Source organism: Cyanistes caeruleus, chromosome 2 (assembly GCF_971803275.1).
Source record: "Cyanistes caeruleus chromosome 2, bCyaCae1.hap1.1, whole genome shotgun sequence".
NCBI lineage: Eukaryota > Metazoa > Chordata > Aves > Passeriformes > Paridae > Cyanistes > Cyanistes caeruleus.
The window spans coordinates 81743848-81756008 of NC_141702.1; the positions used below are offsets into that span (position 1 = coordinate 81743848).

Sequence of the window (12161 nt, forward strand, 5' to 3'; positions counted from 1 at the left end):
TTCTATTTAACTGAATAGAAGCTGCATATCCTAATTATTTAGATGAAAAAACCTTAAAAAAGCTAACCTCTTGAAAATCAAAAATACAGAAATTGTACCTTATGAATATAACCAAAATTCGATCTAGAGGAGTTCAAAGAGGATGAAACTGCTTCTTCCCAGGTACTGAGCTAAAACTTAGGAGCACTGACACTTCTCTTGTATATTAGGTTGTTCTGTTTAAAATACACTTACTGTGTGCAAGTATCCAGCCTTCTGTACATTTTCGGGTATCATTGCAAAGTACTTTTGTAGGTGAATTTATGATTTATGAAATACATAATCCTTATTCATAGATCTCAGAGTAGTTTGTGGAATGAATAAGTAATAACAACCATTTTACATGCACACATCAAATGCTGAGTGGGGTGAATTATGGAAAAACTCATTGCTCGTCTTGGGAAGAGTAATAAAGAATTCAGTCCAATTTTAAGTAGACATTTCTCATGATAAACTGTTGTAAATGTGGGAAGAATCCAGCAATGAACTGTGTCTCTCTTTCCACTGTTGGAAGGATTTTATTAGGGTTTTCTTTTTCTTCTTAACCCTGCCTGGAATGTGTCAGTAGTCATTTATAATCAACTGGCTCTGTAACAGAACTGATATAATTCAAAAACATACTATAGTACAGCTGGTAAAATGCTGGCTTTTGTATGTCACTGGAAAGTATTCACAGATGAAAATATTGGGGAAAAGATATTTCAAATGCACTGCTGTTACTGATCAGCTTCTAAAATGTTTCATTCTTTGACTTGTAGCAAGTTGATTGCATTTCCAGGAGCTGTACCAAATTTGCAGAGCCGAGTACTGTAAACTGTTGAAGTTTAAACAGAAATCTGATTTGAAATAATTTTCATTCCTAGTTTGCTGCTTTTTTTTTTTTTGTCTGCTATGTCTTTCTTTGTTTCACAGTGCTATGCATTGTTTTGCTTTGCTTGTAGGGAATAAACATGATGATGGCACACAGAGTGATTCAGAAAATATTGGTGCACACCGGCATTACAGTAAACAGGCAGCACTTGAAGAGCACTTAAGGCATCATCATGCAGAGCTGAAAAAGTCACACCAGAAAGTTCATTCAACAGAAAAGCAGCAAGATCAAGCTGGTATGAGTCAGACTGCCTTTATGATTGAGTTTTTTGATGAAGACCATCCTCGCAAGAGACGTTCTTACTCTTTTTCTCAGAATGTAGGAGCTCTATGCCCAGAATCTCCATCTCCCACATCTCACACACGAGCTGAAAGGGTGAAACCTGCATCAGGAGAGAAAGTCCCTTCACCTGTGCAAGCTAGCTCATCATATCACAGAGCAGTACATGGTGTTCATGCCAAACTTCTAAACCAGAAATCAGAAGAACCCTCTGCTGCATTACCTGCCTTACAAGCTGCATTGTTAAGGAGTTCAGGAAGCCTTGGCCATAGGCCTAATCAGAACCAGGAGATGGACAAAAAGTTGAAGAGCCAACACATTTCTGCTGCTAGTGAAAAGGACAATGAGGATGACCAGAGTGACAAAGGTACTTACACTATTGAGTTGGAAAATCCCAATCCTGAAGAAATGGAAGCTCGTAAAATGATTGACAAGGTGAGAAACTTGAAATGTATTCTGATACTACAAGTGTTATGGGCTGTGTGGGCAGCTCTCTACCACTTTATTTCTTTCAAGTCTTTAAACCAGACTATAATGTTGAAATATGAAATGTTGCAAGAGCAGCAGCAGGCATTTGGCTAAACATTATTCCTTGTTTGATACTGCTGTTCTCTTAAAGTTTGGTAGTTTTAATGTGTTTTCAAAATATTTCAGTACCATAAATATACAAGGAACCAAAAATCATTTAACTGAAATTTTTTTTGAAGATATTTTATGTCCCTGTGGAAATACTGACTTGGTCTCGAAAGCCTATTTTCTCTGGTTTTCATTATATAAATTGGTTCCATCCAAATTATCATAGAGATGTAGATTGCAACTGTTTTCTATACTTATTTTAAAAGTATATTCAGTAACAGCAACTTGAGTTTCAGTGTCAGCTATAAAGAGTAAGTAAAAAAATGCTTTTCTTTTCAAAAGGTGTTTGTATGATAGTGTAAATTTCCTAGTTTGCTTATTGGTAACAATAGAAATATCAATAACAATACAAATTGTATTTGCAGTTTAAAAACTGTATTAAATAATTATTCTTTAGATTCAACAGGAAAGTATGAGTAGCAGAAGCTATGTTTAATCATTTCACTTAACACGTCTTGAAATGGATTTTTTTCTGGTTTTGTTGTGTTTTCCTAGATAATCTATTATGGTAGAATGCCTGCACCCAATTCTAGGCTAGGGTTTTGCTCATTAAACAGGAAATTCATCACTTGTTATAGGATTATCTAAGAATTCATTTGCATGTCTGAAAATTTTATAACTGAGCAAATACATGAATACATTTAGAATTAGTTTTGGCTAGTGTTGAAAACAGCTTTTTGCAAGACAAGCTAGCTTCACTGGTTTGATTTTGTAAAAAAAATCTGAAGTAGTGGGGAAATGGGACATTTTATTATAGATGGTTTTCTTTTTAAAAGGTGTTTCTGGAGCATTTGGAGACAGGGATTAAAATAAAGGATGTCACCTGCAATAAAATAATAAAGATAATAGTTTCACCTCTTATGGGTTCTGAAAAGGAAATTTTTTACTTCTTTGAATCAATATTAAAAAAATAAGTGGGAACTAAAAGCATTCCAGATGAAACAAGTAAATATTAAAGAACTACAAATTTATACATTTTATTTTTAAATTATAAATCTTCAACTAAATTGCACCAGAAAATTTCTAAGTCTTGTTTTAGCTAAATATTGTAGTTCAACAGTGCTTTTTTGGAAACCACACAAAGTAATAACATTTGAAAATAGACAATTTATGTATTTGATAAAAATGTTAATTCTGTCTAATATTTATAATCATAGAATATGCTGAGTTGGGAGGGATCCCATTAAGATCATTGAGTCAAACTCTCAGCCCTACGCAGAACATTCCTAGAATCACACCATGTGCCTGAGAGTGTTAATAAAATTTCAAAATTTTTGTGACCTTCAGTACCCATTCAGATTATCTAAAGTAATTTTTTTTGTTTGAAGCAAATATGTCCTGTTAAAGGACAGATTCAGGAACAGGAAGTGAAAGGAAGCCTTAAGTATGATAGCAAAATACTGCTTAATAATCTTAGTGCTATATAAAAGCTTTTGGGTATCACAAATTTCCATCACTACTAACTTAAAAGGTGTCACCACTAGGAATTAAAGATTTACTATGAAGTAAAGCGGAGATGGACCTTCTTCAAGGTCTTCCATATCATTTCACATAGTATTTGTGTTGAAATCTTATGAACACTATATTTCACACCCAGATCAAAGAGCTCTGCTATGCAATTCTTATTTGATTTGGTAATACAAAGTACTATGATACTATTTTTATGAAGTGCAGAAAAACAGCCAACAAAGAAAATCTAAACCAAATGGAAGCCAGAATTTTGTCCTCCAGCTGAGCTCAGCTTTGATTCCCTCCTATTTTAAATTGCTAATGCTTTGGAAAATCTTACTTTCCCAAAGGGGTATAAGTGAGGTATAAGATAAAGACTTTTGTTAGCCTGTTGACTCCTGTGCTTCTTTATTGAGGATTTAAGAGAATTGTTGGTATACATCTTATCAATTATTTCAGTTTATCCACTCTGTCACTGTTGGCAAGTCCTTTTTCTGAGTAGTTACTATGCCTGCTCAATTGAATTTCATTTAAGCGTGTCTCTTTGGTCAAAAGTTTAACTGAAATTCAAGAGTTTAGTTTGCTAGGATTGGGATCAAAATGCACTACAAATAGCATCAATCATTTTCTAAAACATTTGCACAAATAATGCATATTTGTCAGTAACAGTTTACATTAGAACTGTGCTAAAATCTGGATTTGGTTTACCTGAAGCATTTTCAATGGTATGAAGTACTTCTGGATTTGTATATTTTTTCCCTTTTAATGGACGAAAAGATGAAAATGACCAAAATATCCAAAGATTACTCCCAAGTGTGACTCATTCTTTGCTTTAGACTTACTTCTCTTTTCTCTAGAAAAGAACATAAGAGCAAACCACAAATGCAAGAGCATTATTAACTTGTAAAAAATCAAGGTAGGATTATTAATGCTTCTTTGCATTAAGAGTCCAATAGGAACATGCAGGAAGTCAAAGTTAATTCTCAGAACAAAAAAAAAAAAAGGAAAACAACCATCTCTCTATGTAATTCTAAGAAAAGAGGAGTAAAAATCTTAGTGTTGAGCTGTATCACTTATTTCAAAAGTACTATTTTTGCTTAGTGTAGCCTTTTACTAAAGATTCTAGGAAATAGGCTGAAGAAGAATAGATGCTTGTGTGAAATGATTTTTAAAAGCCAGAAACAATGCTGTCCTGCTTATTCAGCATCTTTATTTCATTTAAATTGCTAAGGATCCAGTTCTTCCTCTGGTGCTCTTTCAGCCTCTAAGAAAAACTATTGTCACTATAGCAGAAAAGGAATAGAATAGCAAATGATAGAACCTTTATTTCTCAACCATTTTAATGCCTGACTTCTGAGAAGAGAATGTGAGAAAAATTAGTTATCAGAAAGAAAGAGGAAAACATTTCATAAGTAACAGGGAAAAGCTTTTTAATTTTGATTCTTTTCCCTAACAGAGAGGGATAATCACATATCTGCAGTCATGACTGTCTTGGGTTGTATGTGTGCTACTTACCTGAAATGCAAGTTTTCAGATACATTATGGCTTGTGTCTTTTACAACTTCAAATTTGCTTTCAAATATTTTTTTAAAAAAATATTTTATTTTAAGATTAAAAAATAGAGTACATATGCACATAATTTTCAATGGTAAACATTAAAGAAAGATGCAAGTAGAAATTTATGGTTGTGTCCTAATGTTCTTTATTAATAGAGAATACTTGAAAACTAACACTAAACTTTGCTTTCTAAAAGTCCCTTCCTTATCCAATGATATTTCTGCATCCAGGTGTTCAGATGTCTCTTAAATTCATAGAGAAGTATGAATTGGTTAGTAGACGTAAGGTTCAGAAAATAAATATATTAATAACATGAGGAAAAATGGATCTCTTTTTATACTTGTAGGGCTCTTTTAAAAATTGCGTTGAGAGTAATTTCATGAATGTGTTAAGAAAGCAAGCTGCTCTTATATACCACAAAGCCCACCTTGAACATATGTGGCATGAAATATCCTCTACTTAAATAGCATCAGAAAGATACAACTTACTCTAGCAGAATAGTGGTCTTATTGTTGTACCTAACAGCTAAGTACGAAATAAAACAAATTCAAGATCTTGATTTAATTTAGAATGTCTTTTCAGTGTTAAGTTTACCACATAAAATACATAGGTACATTGGGCAGAGTTGTAGGATTTGTTTTACCTTTACATCCAGCCTTTATGCTCTTTAGAAGGATTTGGTGCTTTCTTCTGTTAACACTTAGCAATTTCTTTCTTTTTATCTCTGAGTTGTAAATTTTCTATCCATTTTATGTTTCTTAAATTAATCAAATTTATTAGAAGAAAGTTGTTCTCAGCAGTCATATCACATTAAAAAATCTTCATAGGCTACAGAAAAGGTAAGTCTGTCAGTGGATGAAAGAATTCAAAATGATGCTTCTACAGTTCATCTTCCTTTTTTGTAGATATAAAGAAACCAAATTATCATGCTAATGACTTTCCTTTTTCAACAAAGCAAAGTACTGCCAGTAATAAATATTAATAAATGAATGTGCAAATAATTCTGTATGTGTTTGGAATGTTAAATACTTCTTAATTTAAGGCTACTGCAGTAAATAAAAATCAACTCAATGTTTTTTTTTGTTTCTTTGGGGGTTTTCTTGGGGGCTTTTTTCTATTTGTTTTGTGTAGGGTTTTTTGTTTTCTTTCTTCTTCAGCCAGTTTCATTTTAGGGTATTTAAAAATTGAAATATTTTGTAGAACTTACTATTGCAGATGTATGCTCTCCTGTGCATGTGTGGGAAGGGAAGGGATGGAGGAGAACTGAAGCTTGTATGAGTGTTTCATGCCCTGTCAGATAACCAGGAAATCTGGAAGGTTATAGCAGTTCATATGCATATGGAAAAATTTGGGTTAAAATTTTCTTTGGTCCCCAGATTTTTTACTTGATTTATGTTATTTTCATTTAAATTTCCTAAAAGATAATGGATTTTTTCATCAGCAAAGTGAATTTAGTTTGCAAATTAATTTGATCCGTACTGATTCCCAAACAGAAGATTCAAAAAAAAAGGTATCAAAATCAAACCTCAATCCATCATTCTGCCACCTTCATAAAGATTCTAACCATGTAATGATTTTGTTTTCAATGCAAGCACCATATTGTAGATGTTTTAAAGTCTTTATTTATGTAGATAGACACACCCTAATAGTAATGGTCTTGTTGTCAATGTGGAATCTATCACCTTGAATTTTGATTATACACTGTGAAATGATTATACATAAAATTTACAATCTTGAGAGAGATTCTCCTTTCCTCTATAAAATTTTGGAGTAGTATTTATGAAGGGAAAACTGTATCAGTGTTCACTGTAGACAATGCATTTTCCATTTTTGTTTTCTAGATTTTTCTGCTCATGATGATACTTATTTGTTTGGTTTGACTTTTTTTTTTTTTCTTTCCTTAGTGTGGGTATAAATGGGATTCTGTTCTGAAAGATGATTGTTATAAAATGGAATCTCCTTATTCTTTTTACTCCCAGACTATATCTGTTCATACCATATTATAATATTGGCTAATGTGTTTTTGAAGGAGTGTTTACTTTTGAATGATATATTGTTGTTGCTTTAAGTGTTCATAAGATTTGTATACCAGGTTATGTCGTCTCTGTTGCAAACGTTAAAAATTTATCAATAATCTTGCAGATTGTTATAATTCTACTGGTTATTGAGTTAATATGCATGTTACAGAACTGCTCTCAGCAAATTTTTCAGTATTGTGAATGTAAAAACTACCTGGAAAGAATTCATGGGGTGGGAGTAAGTTAAGAGAAAAAAAAAAAATCTCAGTATGTTTCAATGACTGTTTAAGGAACCAAGGTAGACGTATCTATTTTCAGAAAATCACTTTTGGGCGTCATGTCTTTTTACAACTCTCAGGGTTTAATTGCTTTTACCATTGCTTCAGCAGTTTCTTTGAGAGAAATGCCTTGAGCCCCACAGAGTGTTTTGTTTGCAGAACGACTATGAGTACAGTGCTGAAAAAATAGCAGACCATTTGAAGTCTATCCAGTTATCTGAGCTTATAAATTTTGTAAATAGTTCAGAGGATGTTTATTATCTTCTTCTTATGAGGAAAGGAGTTTTACAGCCTCTAAACTTGTTTCCTTTTGAATTTGGAATCCTAAAGAAAATTAATTCTTCACAGTAGCAAACAGGGACAAAATATATATGCATCTAAATATGTAACTGGTGTCTGGTAAGAGGAAGCTCTTAGACTTGGCACATTGATCCTTTTCATTTCCTTATGTGGCTTTTTTTATACCAGAGCATCTTGCATCTGATTCTATAACTTTGATAGGGAGTTAAAATGACGTAAATGGCTTCTGTGAAAATCCATGGCTATTCATGAGATATGCCCTGCACAGAACACAGTCTGTTTGCCTGGGATGACCGGGACAACTGCCAAGAACAAGCAAAAACTATTAAAATTAAAGTCCTCAGAAGCGGCTTGGTTAAACACAGTTCATGGAATAGCTAAACACAAAGTGAGCTGAGGCATTGTACCTCATTTTGTGACAGGTGGGAAAAAATGTTTGCCTTTTGTCTTTTCTCTATGATCAGTAACTGACTTTTAAGGACCAATTTACTGTGTATTATGAATGTCTGAACTACCTTATGTGGAAGAATTGTCAGGAGCTCAGTCTGAACACCAAATGCAGGATTACCGAGACGATCTGCTGAGACGATCTGAAGCCTTTTCCATTTCATTGCTCTCTAGAATCCTCTCTTGCTGTCAGTCAATCAGTCATCCTCTGAGTGTGGTTTATTTACAATTTCGTCTTTCTTAGTACACCCAAACTGTGCTGAAATCCTGAAATCCTGCTTATATTTCCAAAATTATACTTCTTTTTTTTATTTTTTATTTTTTAAATATATTTGGTTTTTGCTGGTCTGACTATCAGTTCACAGCTCAGTTTCTGAAATTTACTATTGACTTCTGTGACAAACAAATATGCTTATCATCTTCCTTTCCCCTAAAAGGTTATGAAACACAATTGCTATCATAATTTACATTCCCATCACTTTATAACAGCAAATATCTTATTTCAAATTAAATCATTTGTTCCTTGTTTATTTTGCCATGATCCTTCTTTAATGCCTTGTACAGTGTAGCTCCTTGTTCCTTACAATTGCTCTGCTTTTTTATTTTTTTTTTTAACTGTTCATATTTGAATTTCTTTTTGTCTGTCTTGTCATTGGGTTCTATTCTGTTCCTTTTATACAGATTGCCTACACTGAAATTAATAGCATTCAAATCATGATCTTTATATGTTTCTAGATTATGTCCCTGACTGTTGTTAGGATCTGAAAGAAAGAAAAAGAGTTATTGAAATAATTTTACTTTTCAAATACTATCATTAATAAATAGGAATTGCAGCTAGAATTATTAATATTAATTTGTTGGCTTTCTGTTAATTTTATTGATGGTATTACTAATTACTAGATATCCTTTTCCTTAAGACTTCATCAGTAAGATTATTGGGGAAACTTGGTAAACTAAAAATATTAAAACTAGATAGGATTCTTCATATTTTCCCATTCTAATATAAACAATTTGCTGTAAAACTGAGTGAACATGTGAACATGTTTGAACATGTTTTTAGAAGTTTGAAATCATACTTTTTTCCATTTACATCAGTATCTTCAGTAATGATTTGGAGGAGGAGCTAGTTCTGTGGTCATTAAATACTGAATAATTACAGTATTTTAGAACTGCAGTGTGATCTTCATACACCATGAAACAGTGTAAAGGTAAAGCAAGTATAAAGTCTAGATATTATGAACTTTGAAAAGCATCTAAATAAGATAAAACTGGAAAAAGGTTTTTTTTTAGTCAAGAACTTTTAAGTTTATAAACTGTACATAAGAAGACCATCAGGTGAGGTCTGAAAAAATGGTTCTTGTCGCCATTATTTTTTTCTGACCATTTTTTATTTTAATTTCTTGAAAGTATTGCATATATGAAGAAAGAAAATCAGCTTCTGTGGTTTTGAAGAGTCATCTTGATAGTTCATTCTGAAGTCTTTGTGTTCACCTCTAGTGTAGTTCATCTCTGCTACAAAAAATATTAATTCATCTTAATTAACTCAACTTTGGGGCAGGAGAAGAGAGAGGGAACAAGACCAATTCCTGATCACTAAAGCTAGCTTGTGTTAGAGCTGCGTTGCAGCTATGGTGATGAGCAGGTGAACTTTGAATCATGAGCTGTTGTCACAGGGAAGTGTATATGACCTGCCAAAAGAGCATACTCTGCTTTCTACGAAATTAGCCCTTGCCAAAGAGACCAAGGCGTGGTCTCAGACTTGGTCCTGTAACTCACGCTGTCTCCAAAAGTATCCCAGTATCTTTTGCAAGATTTGCATATTGCTTTTATTGTGTTAGACAGATTTTGTTAATACTTGTAAAAAAAATTTTTACAATTACTGGAAAATATAGATAAGGTTATATTCTCAGAATATTGGAAAAAACTGTTGCTGCTATGGATGGAATTTGTGAATATCCTCATTAAGCTACAATTGCTTTGCCAATAGTTACTATGTAGTTTCCTTCTGTATTTCTTCAGGGCAAGTTTGCAGTCCAGGAAATAACAAGATAGTGCTTTGAGACTTGCTATAGTTTTAGCCTGCTGTTTTGTCCCTTGGTTTTACTGGGTGAACTGCAGAATGTAAATGGATTATCATAGGGGATCTTCGGAGGACTTACTTAACTGCTTTGAAATTTAAAAGTATGTGCCAGGAGCTCGCCTTTTCCCTGCTGTCACTAAAGGACACAAAAGGATTCACACGACTGCTCTCAGTGTCAGAACAAAAACCTGTGCCTTTATTCTCTGACTCCAGTATTTATAGATTGTTAACAATGACCAGGGATTGGATAATTAAGTTATTACCTTCCCAGACACACTGGCCATGACAAATGTCCATCAGAAGACGTTTCTTAGAAGGAATGTGATGAACAACTTATGTTTACAGGACTTTCATGGGAAAGTAACTAAAACTATGAAAACATTATCAGGAGGCTTAATTTTCAGGGCGACACCCTGCTGCTCTGGGATACTTGGGGCTTTTTCAACACTTTGCACTAGGGGACCTGAGATGCTAAGTTATTATGTAGGATCACTGCTATTATGAAACATAGAATCACATAACCTGGAAAGGACCAGGAAAGTAGATGTCTAATCCAACTCCCTTCTCAAAGAAGCTTTGAAGTCAGCTAAGTTGCCCAGGACTTTATTCATTTGGGTCTTCATGCCCTACATGGGCAGACTAGGCAAGCTTGTTTGATTGTCCTCAGAGTGAAAAAGCTTTTCTTCATAGCCTGTCTCATCTTACATGGATTGTCCCTTGTCCCCCTGCAGTGTGTAGCACTGTGAAGAGCCTGATTGTCATCTTGATACGCCTCCCATTGCAGGGCTGCTGTTAGGCAGCCCCAAAGCCTTCCCATCTCCAAAGTGATCAAATCCAGCTTCCACAGACTCTCCCCACGGGTAAAATGCTCTAGGCTTGGCCATCTTCATGGCCCCTGCTGAGCTACCCAGTTAGACAATGTCTCTCTTGTATCACCTCTCAATCCATTTGCTTAAGAGGCCAGCTGGATTGCAGGTTGAACAAAATTATGTCAAGAATATGTCATAGATGGGTTTTGACTTTCTACAGTATTTTGTCATTCCCATGCCACTTAAAATGTTCTGATTTGCAATAGAAATTGTTTCATGCTTCATAACAATTAAGTAGTTACTTTTAAACACCACAACCACCACAGTTTACACCATGTTTGTGTCTGTTCTACCATTACAGACATGTAGCATAGACCCTGCAAGAACCGCATGAAATGGTGCAGATTGGTGGGGTGTCTAGATTTTTCTCTGTCAACTTTCAGGGTTTCTGTGAAAATTTTCATCCTAGTTTTTGTTCTGTAACTTCATGAAACTTGAAACAATCAGGATGGAACAATGTAATCTTCCTGCTAAAATATAATTTCAGAAAAATAAACAGTGGGACAGAGCAGGGCAAATACTTCCAGCTTTCTGGAATGATTGCTTATAGGAAAGTGATACCTTGGAAATACCTTTCTCTGGTAGTTTCAGTTTTAAATTACAGCTGTTTAAAAAATGCATTAATATTGTTGGGTTTTTAAAATACTTCTAGTAGTTCTTTATTTTTATTTATTCTTTTTACATTACTCCTCATTCCTCAGATTCTCTCAAAAAATGCAAGACCAGATTACTGTGAAAGTCCCTGTTGTTTACAGTGCTATTTAAAAAGGGTAAATTATTTAGGAAACTTTATTTTCAATGACAGCTGTATGGTGGATATGTGGGATTTGTGATGGTTAGTCATATACGTAGAATACAAAGAATTATTTTACCTCCTTTATCAAAAATAAAAGCTTGCTTCTCATTTTTCAATCAGCTTGATGTGTCCAAATCTCTATTGGTTACAGAACCTGGCTTCGTCTTTGTCTTTCCCAAAACACAGTTAATCAAAATACATTTCATTGCTTCTGACAAACACAAGCTTTACAGAAAGAAGTAAAGTTCAGTCTTTTTGTCTAAGTAGATGAGAGATGCAGCAATATGTGTCATCAGCATTTCCTCAGAATTCTCTTGGTTTGATTATCTCCTCGACCTCCCTTAAATGATTTTGTAGTCATGAAGATATTTAAAGAACAGAAACATCTAAAGAACCGAGGCCTTGAAAAATGTAATTTAGTCTTTGTAGGAAGATACAAATCTCTGTCCATTCAAACTTCAGTCACAGCAGCCTGCTATTTGCACACGTATATTGTAGCAGCTCAGAAAGTACAAATTGCATTTTCTAGATGGTAGAGAGAT

The 12161-nt window shown here is 33.9% G+C and overlaps 1 protein-coding gene across 50 annotated transcripts in view; it reads left to right on the forward strand.

Annotated features, from left to right (window-relative positions):
* CEP170 (centrosomal protein 170) overlaps nt 1-12161 on the forward strand; it is a 95990-nt gene that overhangs the window by 47089 nt on the left and 36740 nt on the right. For all 50 annotated transcript variants that reach the window (XM_086878193.1, XM_086878181.1, XM_086878202.1 and 47 more), the window contains one exon: nt 981-1624. In XM_086878193.1, coding sequence (XP_086734319.1) covers nt 981-1624 — 644 coding nt within the window. The remainder of the gene's footprint in view (nt 1-980; nt 1625-12161) is intronic.